Source organism: Aureobasidium pullulans, assembly GCF_000721785.1.
Source record: "Aureobasidium pullulans EXF-150 unplaced genomic scaffold scaffold_2, whole genome shotgun sequence".
Taxonomy (NCBI): Eukaryota; Fungi; Ascomycota; class Dothideomycetes; order Dothideales; family Saccotheciaceae; genus Aureobasidium; species Aureobasidium pullulans.
The window spans coordinates 2,081,256-2,094,493 of NW_021941022.1; the positions used below are offsets into that span (position 1 = coordinate 2,081,256).

At 49.9% G+C, this 13,238-nt stretch overlaps 6 protein-coding genes across 6 annotated transcripts; 2 read left to right on the forward strand and 4 right to left on the reverse strand.

The window, feature by feature from the left end:
• Nucleotides 1-435: 435 nt before the first annotated feature.
• M438DRAFT_311863 (glutamate carboxypeptidase 2) lies at nucleotides 436-3,495 on the reverse strand. The gene is made up of 2 exons (XM_029902495.1): nucleotides 825-3,495; nucleotides 436-769 (listed from the first exon to the last, which is right to left on the reverse strand). Exons 1-2 carry the CDS (start codon nucleotides 3,297-3,299, stop codon nucleotides 587-589), a joined length of 2,658 nt encoding a protein of 885 aa, XP_029765220.1. The 5' UTR covers nucleotides 3,300-3,495; the 3' UTR covers nucleotides 436-586.
• A 153-nt stretch (nucleotides 3,496-3,648) lies between these two features.
• Nucleotides 3,649-5,310, reverse strand: M438DRAFT_311864 (uncharacterized protein; the record flags this gene model as incomplete). Its single annotated transcript, XM_029902496.1, has 1 exon — nucleotides 3,649-5,310. The coding sequence occupies one exon, from the start codon at nucleotides 5,308-5,310 to the stop codon at nucleotides 3,649-3,651; it is 1,662 nt and encodes a 553-aa protein (XP_029765221.1).
• Nucleotides 5,311-5,708: 398 nt separating this feature from the next.
• M438DRAFT_342544 (alpha/beta-hydrolase) lies at nucleotides 5,709-7,084 on the reverse strand. Its single transcript, XM_029904783.1, has one exon. It carries the CDS (start codon nucleotides 6,893-6,895, stop codon nucleotides 5,939-5,941), a length of 957 nt encoding a protein of 318 aa, XP_029765222.1. The 5' UTR covers nucleotides 6,896-7,084; the 3' UTR covers nucleotides 5,709-5,938.
• A 545-nt stretch (nucleotides 7,085-7,629) lies between these two features.
• M438DRAFT_402786 (uncharacterized protein) lies at nucleotides 7,630-9,296 on the forward strand (the record flags this gene model as incomplete). Its single annotated transcript, XM_029909616.1, has 2 exons — nucleotides 7,630-8,294; nucleotides 8,346-9,296. 2 exons carry the CDS (start codon nucleotides 7,630-7,632, stop codon nucleotides 8,962-8,964), a joined length of 1,284 nt encoding a protein of 427 aa, XP_029765223.1. The 3' UTR covers nucleotides 8,965-9,296.
• Nucleotides 9,297-9,321: 25 nt separating this feature from the next.
• M438DRAFT_95809 (uncharacterized protein) lies at nucleotides 9,322-11,108 on the forward strand. Its single transcript, XM_029910432.1, has 2 exons — nucleotides 9,322-10,095; nucleotides 10,151-11,108. Exons 1-2 carry the CDS (start codon nucleotides 9,503-9,505, stop codon nucleotides 10,968-10,970), a joined length of 1,413 nt encoding a protein of 470 aa, XP_029765224.1. The 5' UTR covers nucleotides 9,322-9,502; the 3' UTR covers nucleotides 10,971-11,108.
• M438DRAFT_95810 (CoA-transferase family III) lies at nucleotides 11,109-12,805 on the reverse strand. Its single transcript, XM_029910433.1, has one exon. The coding sequence runs from the start codon at nucleotides 12,741-12,743 to the stop codon at nucleotides 11,247-11,249; it is 1,497 nt and encodes a 498-aa protein (XP_029765225.1). The 5' UTR covers nucleotides 12,744-12,805; the 3' UTR covers nucleotides 11,109-11,246.
• Between the last annotated feature and the right edge of the window lie 433 nt (nucleotides 12,806-13,238).

Consider the following 13,238-nt stretch of genomic DNA (forward strand, 5'->3'; position numbering starts at 1 on the left):
AGACGCGACCGCTGAACCCTTCCTTTGCCGTCATTGCATGTGAACGCCAAGAAATTCTATCATCTGATTCATTCTGCGCCAAACTCCGAGGTCCAGGTCGGCTATTGCTTAACTCTCGAACCTCGAAGCTGCTCACCAGGTTCCAAAACTTCGATTCTTGGAGCAAAAATGTGTTTCCCCCAAGTAGCCAAAACTTAGGTCAATTCAGGTGCCATCCAGCAAAAGAATGCTCATGCTGGGGATCGAACCCAGGATCTTCTCTGTGTGAGAGAGATGTCATACCACTAGACCACACGAGCTATTATGTAATAGAATTCCAACTTTTGGTCATACGACGAGCGATCAATTGCCACTCCGCGCAGTTGCACATACATACAGAACAACCAGAACCGCATCTCACGCAAGGCATCAACAAAGACCGAGAAATCACAGTGTAGATGACAGCTGCTGTATCGGATAAACATCCACAAACATAAACGCCCTAACAATGCCGCTGGCCTCAAAAAACATCTAGACGAAACAGGAATGAAGGTATATACACAAAGAAAAGAATGATCTACTACAGTACCAAGAACGAGTTTTGGTTTCAAGCAGTCAGTTTAACAGCCGCTTGCTTCAATATCCTCGCCGCACGTTCTAATTGCTTCTGTGCGTCTTCCCATCTGCCTTCAGCGACTGCATCTCGTACAGCAGGGAAGAAGGCAGCTGCGTAGCCATCCCAAAGCTGTGGTCCGAAGATGACGTGTTTGTATTGTTCTCTTCCAGGTACCTGCAAGTAATCAGCATCGTTGTTCACGACAGAAGGGGGGACAGGGTTTACTTACACCATAAGGTCCTTGTTCTCCAGTAGCAGGCAGATCCAAGAGATCAGTCTCAAACTCAATGACACGAGAATTATGTTCTATCCTCCTCAAGGCATAGGCGTTTGTTTCGAAGCCTCCAGATCCGGCAAGTACTTTGGACGCCCACATCTCATCAAACTCGTGGAACTCCTTTGCTTTTTCGGTGAATGTCGCTACCGCATCGCGCAGAGGTTGAACAGAGAACGGCGTCTTCTTGATGTCGGTCTTCAGCTTAGATGCAGTGGTGGTCGCATCCTTCTCCAACTCATCAATAGTGGGAGAAAGAAAAGTGGCATAGTCGTTCAGATCGTAGGGAATAATAGGTCGATCCGCGATCTCAAGAATAAGCAATGCCCAAACTTGGGCAAGAGTCTTGTGATATTGGAATTCGGGATCTCCAAATTTAGTCATCCACTCAAAAGTCTCGTAGCAAGAATGATAAGGATAGCCGTTTTCAGGGCCTTCGAAACCGAAGTCGAGTGATGAGGTTCCAGCCATGTCTTGGAAAGCGACGTAATCACTTCCTGCGCCTAAGCCTTCGATTTGTTGGTTCTTTTCATCCCAGAGTTGGCGAAGAGTGACGTTCTTGTAGGGGTCGGAAACACGGTCGAGGACGTGCATGAGCGCTTTCTTGTACACTGGAGATCCAGCGACGCGGAAGTCAGGACCTGAGACACCGACGTCGACGTTGAGGTATCCGACACCATTCTTGCGTAGGTAGTCCATGTTGTCCTCAACAAACTCGGTTGAGCCGACCAGATTATACTCCTCAGCATCCCAAGAGACAAATTCAATGGAGCGCAAAGGCCGCCAGCCGAGCTTGATCAAGTCGCCGAAGATATTGACAACTTCCATGAGAACGGCTTGAGAACTTCCTGCATCAACACTGCCAAAGCACCAACTGTCGCGATGAGAACCAACAATCAGTTTCTTGCCAGGTGTTTCCATGCCCTGAACTAAACCATGCACATTCCAGATTTGTTGTTTGGCTGTGACGAAGTTTTTGTTGACGAGATTGACTTCGGGCGATTGTTTGTCGCCGGTCCACCATTCTACATCCGGCACACCACCTTCCCATTCTTTTGGAACTTGTTTGCCATGTCCTTTGAGAGCCATCAGCAAATGTTGAGCATCTCTCCATGCCAGTGGTAGACTGGGAATTTGTGGTAGACCAGTAATGTTTCCATCAATATCCTGGCTCTGCTTGGCATCCTTGTGAGAAGGATATCCAGGAGTCAAGGGGTCTCCCACCACCAAGCTAGATAAGGCAACAGAGCCTCTTTGTACCGAGTCACGCGGTCTCCATGGTCCATCCGGCATGACGGGACCTTTGAGGAAGCCGTCCTCTTTGGGATCCGAGTAGATAAGACAGCCTGCAGCTCCTACCATCTCGGCAGCCTTGACTTTGAGTCCGCGGTCGGCTTCCGTATGGTAGTATCGGACCAGAACAATAGCTCCATTTAAATCAACACCCATGTCCTTCAGGTGCTGGAAGTCCTCACGCGAGCCACCATTGGCATATACCAAGTGACCAGTGACATTTCCCTGCTTCGAGTATCCATGCCAGTTCAGCGTTTGTTGTTTCTCTCTTCCTGAATCCTTAAACACCGACTCTTCCTCGAGCAAAGCAGTCCATCTTCTGTCTGGTGGTGATACAATCTCAACATTGCGACCGTCTGATTCCGGGTAATTCATATAGACAAAGTATTCGTGCATCCTGACATCGTCCAGATTGTGTGCGCGCCAGTTATCTTGAACCCATTCTGCCAAGAAGAAGTCGCCCTCTGTGCCTGCGACGTGATCGTAAGAGGTGATGTACTCGAGGTACTCGGAAATGCGACTCGGTGATAATGAAGCCTGCTCTTGGACTCTAGCGCGCACGCTCTCCGGATCATAGTGTTGAGCCATGTGTCCAGCATTGGGTATAATGTCCAGCGCAAAGAGTATGTATATCAATGCAGCGATGGTGAAGAGACCAAACAGACGGGCTATGACAGGCAAGCTGAGACGAAACTCCTCCGGTATCGTGGGCAGACGCTGGCGCAAAGACGAAAAGGACGGCATGGAGAAGCGACGGAACGAAGGTAGATTGCTCCATGTATGCGACAACTTGCCAAACAGTTGACCTCGCCGCCGACTTGTCGCCGATTCAGGCTCCAGTATGTCCATCTCTTCCATGTCTCGCCGTACTGCCGCTTCTTCGTCATCATCGTCGCCATTCACCTCGGGTAGGTATAGATCGCTGTCTTCGCTAGGTCGTGGTGACTCGGCAGTGGGTGCTCGGTATGCGCCATTGCGGGCGGCTTGCTGTGATTGACCTCCTAATAATCCCTGGCGTTCTGTGTCGTCGGCCGTCTCGTTGACAGTATTCGCAGAGGATGGTCGCGAAGATGTGGCCTCTTCATACGAAGGAATAGGGAGATGAGCATATTTCTTGTAGGGGTCTTCGCCGCTCATGGCGTCGGTGATGGCAGATGGGGGGGGGACGGGGTGGGAACGAGGAAGCCTGTGGCGATAAAGGAGTGATGGTGGCTTGTTTCGTGTCGTTATTGATTATGAGATCATTCTGTTGATGTTATTCCAATCTTTCACCCCGGCTCTTTCAGTGTAACAAGCACAAGACAGTTGAGCATTGGACAGTTGGTATGTTTCTTCATCACTTAACAAGCGCCATTGCTTGGGGCCAAGATGGGGAAGGGGTGCGTCAGCTTCCGCAACTTCCAGCAATCCTGCTCCACTTCAACGTATCACTTCGTATTCTCGCGTATTCGACAGCGAATGTTAACAAGGTCTTGTAGATAAACCATTACTTCTTGCTAACAGTCCCACTGGCACAAAGAATCACTTTGCTCAACACCTTGACTCCCAACCCTAGCAACCACACAATCGCCTCAAACGAGAAGCCAAGCAGATACAATATTCCTCGAGTCAAGCCTGGAAGTTTCTCTGTCTCGATTTTCTCTTGCTTACTCTTCTTCTTACCCAGTGATCGCCGCCAGCGGCTTCCTTTCGCCCTCTTCGAGAGTTCAACATCCTTCTTCGTCGTCAGAGGAGGCCCTGCGAAGGTCTCTGATTTGGCTTTCGCCTCGGCCAATCTGCTCTCTGCAAAGGCGATAGCAAGAACAGCGCAAATCGCACTGTCAATCATGTACCTGCTGTGTAATCTCCTGAATGAAGCGACGTCGATATCCAAGGTTCCTGTACCTAGGTCAAAGCAAACGAGCTTGGACGGCTTTGACAACGACTTCTCTGGATTGGTTGGCTGATACAGTGTAATTCGCGCATTGCTCTGCTTCGTAAAGTCAAAGATGCCGTCGACGGAGATGATGAAAACTCCAGCTCGCGGATGTCGTAATTCGTAACTGTGCTCTTCAATACCGTATCCGTTGACGCCTTGTGGGATGAGAATGAGCTGACAAGACTCATGCGCTTTGGCTTCAGCCACAGCGTCGAATGCTAGCTGTGCGGCTTGAGGCGATGATGCTCGAGGATCGTACTGTGCAATGGTATTGGCTCTGTGTGTTGTAGCTGCAGCCTCTAGTGCTGCTAGTGCTGCTTGCTGTGGGAACACAATCGTCTCGTTCTTCGAATCTTTCTCCAGAGTCGCAATGTCAATCTGAGCGACAGGTACGATTCCGGTCCTGGCAGGGTGATGCCGGCGAAATGCAAGCTCACTTGAGGCATCCGATGCAGAGACAGAATACAACGTGCGACCTTCTCGAGACCCGAACCGTAGCTCTGTTGCTTTTGAGCTGGCACCAATTTCGTCTCGGTGCATTATCAACTTGATATTCTCCGAGTGAAACACGCCATTTTGACCACTGGCAGCGTTCCATAAGGCCTGCAGTTGTGAGAGTCCTGCTGCTGGTACAGGCGATGTAGGTGATGGGATGTCCGCTAGGGCAGTTTGGTGATAATCCGCACGCCGTTCAAGACTCGGTCGAGGTAGAGTCTCCGTAGGATAGTAGCGCTGCTGTGACAGTGGCAAGCTCGGATCATACTCCGGAAATATGGACTTGATAGGAGGTGACGCTAGTTTGGGCTGTGCTGAAGATCCACTGTTGCTACGGACCAGTGTGGGACCAGAGAAGTCAGAGCGGGTGTCGCTGGAGGTAGTGTCGATGGACATCTTTCTGATGGCCACAGCAGGCCTTTTCTTGCTACTTGCAGGTGTGACCGAAAGTGGGAAGGAGTCTTTCAGACTGTTCTCGGTGGAGAGAGCCGATACAGGGCTGGAAAAAGACGGTCTGGGATTTGAGTCTGGTGATTGCACAGAGGCCGACTTGTTGACCTGAGGCGTAAGCTGCAATGCCAGACCTCGTAGCTTTCCAGCAGGGTATGGCTTCGATGTGAGCACGGGTGAAGGTGTATTGCGCCTCGCATGGATCTCTTCAGCTTGTCTCAGACATGACTTTGGAGGAATTGAACACACAGACGATGGAAAGAGTGACAAGGTTTCGGAAGCCATAACTGGGGAGCGCAAAAGTAGACCTGCTACTTGATTGATCAATTGCAAATGAAAAGGCACAGAAATGTTCCCATTTGCATCGGACCTACCTCATGCACTTATAGCTGCTTTCCAGTAAGTCGGTCACAAAACTGTAGCCGCTGGTCAAATCGATAGCGTCTGCATGTTTTTGATAATGCATAGCACAATGTAGCCAGCATGCACATGCTAATGCGATCTTGAGTATGGAACTTCAGCGATTGGGCGGTGATATTGGGGTCAGGTGTGATAGGTTGCCAATTTTGGCATCTTGTATAAGCGCCGCTCAATCTGTCGCGTGGAAGCGCCGGTGATAGCGGTCACGTTTGAGCGCATGTGATTCTTCTAACATCGAGCTGGTAATTGAGTAACACGTATAATCGACGAATAGCTTGCAGAGTTCATTGCTACTGGCTACTAACCGGGTGATGGTGTAGAAGTAAAGTCATGGTGCAATCTTCGTTGGTGGGAGAGTTCAGAAACGAGCGACTTGGCGCGGGCGACTTCCTTCCTCCACTCCCCACTCCTCTTCCTAAGCTACCGACCATTACTGAGTATTCACGCTGCTTGAATGGGATATGGAAGCATTCTTATTGGTCCATGTGATTAGCTAAGCGGATACTGTTCGCTTGTTGAGAACCCATTTGACACCTTCAATGACGATTTCTGGCTGAAACAATTGAACAAAGTGACCGCTCTTTGTAGCAAATACAAGCTCGCTTTTGGTAGAGAGCTTCAGAAATTCCCTCATCAAACCAGCGTTCTTCTCGTCAACTGTTGCAATCATCTCTTTGACATGCCTCCTCTCTTCCTCGCTCCCATTACCCTTGGCTACGCCTGCATTGTATAGTCCTGTCCAGTCTCTGCTTCGTGTGCCGGCAATGACATAGACTGGCTTGTTTCCAAGTAATGGCTGCCGCTTGCTAAGCTCCTTCATGCGTAGCGTCTCAAAGCTTTGCGAGTATTGCTCGACATCCTCTTTGTGCGCGATCAGCTTGTACTTGTCAGTTGACTCCGCGGCTTCAAAGGCATCCCACTCTTCAGGCGTCATCTTGTGCTCGGACCTGACGCCCCAGGCAGAGTATGCATCGATACCAGCGGCAATCTCATTCCAGAGAATGGGGTCGTTGACATTCATGACCAGCGGTGCGGTTTCATGATTGGCGTCGACAAGCACCAGACCTGCGATCTGAGCTGTTCCTTTCATGCCGATGAACTCTTGAATTAAGATGCCAGCCCACGAGTGTCCAACCAGAATTAGAGGATTGGAGATTGGTGCTTTTTCGAGCATGAGCGAGAGCTCCAAAGCTATGTTCTCGGCCGATGGAGCGAGTGGTGAGGATTCAGAGTTGCGATAGCCGGAGCGATCGTATGTGTAGGTGCGGACAGAGGGAGATAGCTGTCGCACCACAGCTTGCCAGTTCAGGGCATCACTTGCTACGCCTGAGATGAATACCACGACTGGGTCGTTAGGCGAGGAAGGTGAGAGGCCATGAGAGTAGAGGGCGAGATTGTGAGTGCCGATATTGACCAGTCGACCGTTCGGATGTAGGTCTGAGGATGACATTGCAGTAATGTGGTCGTCCTGAAGTTCAAAGCGAATGGTGACACTGGCTGAGGATGGGATGGAGCCGGGACCAAGATTGAGCTTCTGTGGCGATGGCTCGCGTACTTGTCTAAATACCCCATCTACCGCTCATACTTGTTGACTCATAATTCATACAGCTATTGCCGGAAGTAGGAGGTGCTCAATCTTACATGGGTGATGTTATTTGACGTGATGTCGATGCGTTGTAAGCAAGATGCAATTGGGATTGGTTGATTACATAAGCGCTGGCGGATCTTCGGGATTCGTTCAAAAGAAGCTGGCGGGAGGCCTCGCGGCGACACACATTCCTTGTCGCACAACAATACTCGAGTACAACGAATGCTCTTATGCTTTGAATAGACACACCTTCATGTGTCTCAGGTAACATGCGAAACGACTTCAAGGACAATTTCCTTGTGGAAACGGGTGCCACAGAGATGTTTCGCTTGACGCGCTTGTACTGCTAATAATTCCAACCCGCTGGGTAGCCGCAAAGATTAGCACAGAGAACCTCTCTTATTTCGGCGAGATTCGAAGCCTCGAGCTGGATTTGGCTGCGTTCATTATTGATCGTCAAAGGGCGGTCGATGCAATGTTCGCCGGATCCGGGCATGGCCTTTCAACAAACCCATTGACGTAAATTTAAACCCAAAAGCACGACGGTTTGCGAGCGTAGCGAGCGTAAGATCCAGGCGTGACCAAATTGATTCAAGATGCCACAACCAAAAAAGGACGGCGCCAATGCTGTTGACCATGACCACGTCTCCAAAAGCTTTACCCTAAAAGGGCTCAACGATTCTGGATACATCAACGCGGACGTCTCACAGCTCGATCTAGATTATACAGATTTTGCTCAAGACACAAAGGCCAACGGCAAGGTACGCGCAGGCGGAATCCTTCGAAAGTCAAAGAGGGATGATTTGACGACCCGGGCTCGCAAAGACAAGGGTGAGTATGATGATCCGGACTCGAAACTCTTAGAAGAGGCACAGATATGGGTGGAAGATGGTGAAGTATGGTACATCCATCCGGTATTACAGCGAGACCACTGGAACCATATGTCAAACGACGACTGGAACTCCATCCGACCATCCATCGAACTGGCCTCTCGTATACTTGACATGGTCGAGATACTACCATTCTTCTATGGTCTCATTGCAGGGAGCGTGTATGATCTGAAAGATTCAGCACACAATCAAGCTCACAACATAATCTTCCAAGAATGGGAGATGAAGGAGGTACCTACGGTATTGAGAGCCGTTGGGCAAGAAGCAGAGAGCGTATTCTTGTATATGGTCGGATTGAGGGGGTCTGTCGAGTGGGAGTTCTCTCACATCGCCCTCAGTGATCGCCGATTCGCGCAGACTGGATGGCTTAGGTAGGCTCCACGAACCGGCAGAGAACTCACCAATAACTAATTGTCGTATAGCAAGTCAAAAAAGGCTCTGGTGGAAATCAACGAAGACTTTCTGGATATCCTCAGTGGTAGGCAACAAGTCCACGATTATTCGATGTCTTGGGAGCCGGGGACAGATGTTGAGTCCGCACGGCTCCGGACCCAGGTCGCGCTCGCTATCACAATCGTTCACGAATTTGCTCACGCAATCTGGTTTTGTATCAACAAGAAGTATAAAGTTGATCCGTACCTTCGCGGTCACTTTATCAATGAGCTAGGCTTCGAACTTGAGCACATGTTATTCTCGGGTTTGATAATGCCCATTGGAACACCAGCTGTGGAAGCAGCTCCATATGGATTCAAGATCGATCGCTTTCCAGAAGCTGGTATACGCGATGACGAAGAAACACGTGTGTTTTCTCGGGAACCGCCTTCGGATTCGGGATGCAAAACCGGATGGTCGCATCCAGTCTCGATGAAATGGGTCAGCAGTCTGTTCACAGTCGACAAATGGGAGGAAGTCGCTCGACTCGGCCTTTCCGCACTCAAGCCCCAGAGAAAAACAGGGTTTTCTCATGATTACAGGATAAGAAAAAAGAAGCGACCTAGATCGCCCAGTCCTACATCACCCTCGAAGAAGGTCAAAATTTGAGCGCAGGACCTGGAGGTCAGGGCCGATCGATACAAGCGAGCGTAAGGAAGGCGTCGACGAGAACGAGGATGGCTTTGATTATCCTGCAAAGAAGTCGGATACTACGGCTTCCTCCTAGCTCTCTCAAGACCATTGCGGACAGTATCGCCATGTTCTCAGTGATTCAACAATATCTTGCCTTCCTATAGCTGAAACAGAGGCCTTATCGATCGCTCCCCTGCTGGAATGCTGCTCTGCGTATATCGATACCTTAGACACAATTTCCGCGGAAGAGTACGAAGGATAGTTATCCACAACAAGGAGGCTAGGATTTCTTTGTCTAGCTCGAAATCAGGCGTGTCTTCTCAAGCTCTAAAGTATGTATTCCTCTTTGTTTTCTATAACCGAATTCGTTTTCTTTGTTCAAGCTGTGAACTCCGGATTCGGCGAATAAATCTTTGCCTGCACTCAACATACTAGACTCGAGCATTAAACTCTTGTACATGCCTTCCAGCTTCAACGCATCAGTATCACCGGGCAAGCATTCAATCTGTGCAGGATGTCTCAACCAAGTGTGAGGCAACCCGTCGTTGCCGGTCCGGATGCGATGGATCCTGGTCCGCTCGTTATAGAATATACATTGGAAGCTCTGAACCACGAAGGATACATCAATGCCAATGTCACAGATCAGATACCGACTCTGGAGAACATCGCTGGTGACGGTGCCTCGCTACGATTATGGGACAGAGAGCGTTTGCTCGCTACAGATCCGGAGGGGGGCGAAGTCGGAGAAAGCCAACTCGGTAAGGGTGAACCGGATCACATTCATCCGACTTTGCAACGCGAACAGTGGATTGGTATAGACGAGCGTGACTGGCAGGCGATCTTGCCATCAATCGAGTTGGCTTCGCGTTTCCTGGATGACCCTCATATTACGCCTTTCTTCCATGGTCTTGACAATGCTACAGAGCTAAAAGATCCGCTCCTCAAAGCAGCTTATGGGGACCTAAAATTTCACCGTTTCGATGGCGATAATAGCGTTATGAGTACAGATGCCGGATTTACAAACGCACTTTTCGCCATGATGTCAATGCGAGACCAGGTTCAATTGAGATTTGCCGATGAAGGACGAGGTCATGCAAGCACAAGTTGGTAAGTCCATTTGAAACATTGCAACGCGATATACATCAAACTGACGACAATCTAGGAAGCCAGGATTCCAAGTTGCGGACATGAGTTTCCATCAAGATTTCCTATTCATTCTACGCCAGAAAGCTGGATACAACCCTCAGCGTTGGTCGCGATCTTGGGCTCCAGGTACGCATGAACCATCGGCGAGGTTCCGTACCCGAGTACTACTCGCTACAACAATCGTACACGAGCTCGCGCATTGTGCATGGTTCATCAAGTGTAAAGGCAAAAAAGACCTTCCCGAACCTTATCTTCGCGATCGGCCAGTCAACGAGCTTGGTTGGGAACTTGAGAATTTCATCTGGACTGGTATAATCGAAGCATCGGGGCGAGGCGTTCATGTGTCAGCGCCCTATGGACTTCATATAGAGCGCTTTCCAGGCCGATGGTTTGGAGACGATCCAGACCGGTACTTGTACATAAGGGGCGCCCCGGAAGATTGGGGAGTGACCTGGGCAACACAGTACCCCGTCAGCATGGAATGGTGCCGCAGTTTGTTCACAAAAGAGTATTGGGAAAAAGTCTCGAGGTACGGGTTTATCCAAGTCCGCCCAAGGCGCTTGAAAGGAGTCAGACTACAAGTCACAAGCGATTCAAGACCCGAAGTTGGTGACGACACAATGAGTCCAAAGTCACGAGCTCTTCTCAAGTACAGGGAAGATCGAAGAATCAAGGCGATGAAGGCTGGGGTGAAAGCAGACGATATCGATAGCAGTGATGAGGAGGATGTTGATGCGCAAAGTATCGTCGTTCGTGGAAAGCATAAGAAAGAACTTGAGGAAGAACTCCGCAAGCAGCGTGAAGAAGACGGAGATACCGAGATGCCTGATGCTTGAGCAAAAGCTTCTGATCATTCTATTGTACCAGATGTTGCGTATCAGTATCGACAGCTTCCGACGGTTTCTGAGCTCCAACGTGCTGTGAAGCTTTCGAGAGGTATCATTTCTATGTGTCTTGATTCATGTTTAGACTCGATCTGGTAGTCGAAATAGGTTCTCATAATGAGTTTCATTGACGATCACCCATGTGTTTTCGAAAGGGTCACAATTGACTCAAGCCATCTTGCTGGAGACTGAGACTAGTAAGAGTTTCTTGATGGAAGATGGATTTCTTTATAGCCACTCTGCCGAGTCTGAGCCTAGAGGCTTTGGCATGTTTCTCCATCCGACCTCACACCCATCGATCTTGGCGCAATGCTTGACTGCCATCATATGACCAAAGCCGGTGGCTCTTGCCTCGAGATATTCAGGCGGTATATCTGCTTGCTGCTTGTAGTCTTCGCATTGAAAGCCGCTCGATCCGGGATATTGTCCAAGACTGCGAAGATACTTCATGGTGCCAGCCAGAGATACATCCACTTGCCATGCACCACCTTCGAATTCACGTCGGAACAATGCTGCCATAATTCCGGTTGCAAGCAGATAGCCACTTCCATGATCAAGAGCCTGACATGGCAATGGACGAGCCGTTTCTCCTTGATCTGCATGTTGAGCTTCGGACACATTCATTCCTGAGCACGTCTGAACCAGAGAGTCAAAACCACGTTGACCAGACCAAGGCCCATTGGGACCGAAAGCTGACATGTTGGCCACGATGATATCTGGATTGATTTTGACCAGATCTTCTGATGATAATTCGTAGTTTGCAAGGCTTCCCGGTCGATAGCCTTGAATGAAAACGTCACAATCTTTGACAAGTTCCAAGAGTTTTGCTTTGCCAACTTCGTCCTTGATGTCGAGCTGAACAGTTCTTTTACCACGTGCAAAATCGCGATCGATGCTAGGTAGATCCAGCAGGGTTGGGGAAGTCACCCAGATCATATCAGCGCCATAGGCTGCCAGAGTCTTGCCACACAAGGGAGCTGCAATCACACGACTCATCTCTAATACGCGTATACCCTCAAGGCATCTGTTTGTACTTCGAGGTAGTTTGCTCCGGTGTATTCCATGATGATTTGAGGATATTGATTGGACCAGAATCGGAATATTGGCGACGGCCGTGGACTGCGGCAAGGCGTCCCATTCATCATATGACCTGAGGGCATAAGCTGCGAGATCACCTCTAACGGTTGAGACATTCTCAAGCTCAATGCTTTCCCAGGCTGCGATCTTGTCCGCAAGCTGTTCCCTAGTTGAACCCTTGGGGAGTCCCATCAGTTCCAGCATGCCATTGACATGGTTAGGAAAGGAATCGTGGACCCTGATATATCCATCGGCTGTCTTGTGCAAGCCTCCTATAGCATTGAGCGGCGAGGACGGCGATTCTCCATCGATGGTATAGAATCTTTCGGACTTGAACTCGATGACAGCGTGTTGGAGAGGGACACCCACTCGCGGCACTTCACCGCCATTACGCAATGCATGAAGTTGAGCGGCGGCAAGAGCAGCCAAGGCGATTGAGCTTTGAGCGAGAACTCCGATCTTGAAAGATGAGGGCAAGGCGGGTGCGTTGTCGGCATCAAGCTGGACACGCGACAACGCCTCTGATGGCAGAGCAAGGCATGTCCATAGCTCCTCAACAACATCCGACGCGTCGTATGAGCTTCGGTCTCTCGTCACGAGGTCCTCTGCCGAGACACCTGTACAGCCACCTCTCGTGCCGTCGTCCATGTCTTTGCGCCGTAGCGTGAGGAGGTACTAGCAACTTGCAATTCCGGTGACGGAGTTGATGTATCATCCATCGGGAAAGAAGAATTCCGGCACAACTCGGGCCATCGCCTCAGCATCAAGCGAGGAGCCCCGCGCGGGGGTGGGTGGAGCAACAGAGTGAGCGATGTTCACGAGTGGACCCGTGGGTTCGGCCGAAAGTGCTTTGAAATCTTGATCGACGTGCCAAGCCAAGTCTTTCCACAGTTCAGCTTTCTTCTTTCCTCACAATTTCACCTGCAACATGTTCGTATAAGCTATTAGTATGAGGCTTGGGAGAACATCGGCAGACATGTTGTTCCGAGTTTTGGTTCAACGCGAACTTTGATGCTCAATCCTCTCGGGATTGGCTTCGAAGGTTGGGGTTGTTGTTTGACGTGCAACGTTCGGACCTCCACCTACGACAACATACGATCAAATATGTCCAAGCCACACCTGTTAGGACACCTGCTTTGCATA

Excerpts from the sequence above, each read along its gene's own strand:
- M438DRAFT_311863 (XM_029902495.1), bottom strand. The coding sequence starts at position 3,299 with ATGAGCGGCGAAGACCCCTACAAGAAATATGCTCATCTCCCTATTCCT. Across the intron at positions 770-824 it reads GAGAACAAGGACCTTATGGT|GTACCTGGAAGAGAACAATA; the intron begins GTAAGTAAACCC and ends GATTACTTGCAG.
- M438DRAFT_95810 (XM_029910433.1), bottom strand. The coding sequence starts at position 12,743 with ATGGACGACGGCACGAGAGGTGGCTGTACAGGTGTCTCGGCAGAGGAC.
- M438DRAFT_95809 (XM_029910432.1), top strand. The coding sequence starts at position 9,503 with ATGTCTCAACCAAGTGTGAGGCAACCCGTCGTTGCCGGTCCGGATGCG. Across the intron at positions 10,096-10,150 it reads GGTCATGCAAGCACAAGTTG|GAAGCCAGGATTCCAAGTTG; the intron begins GTAAGTCCATTT and ends ACGACAATCTAG.
- M438DRAFT_342544 (XM_029904783.1), bottom strand. The coding sequence starts at position 6,895 with ATGTCATCCTCAGACCTACATCCGAACGGTCGACTGGTCAATATCGGC.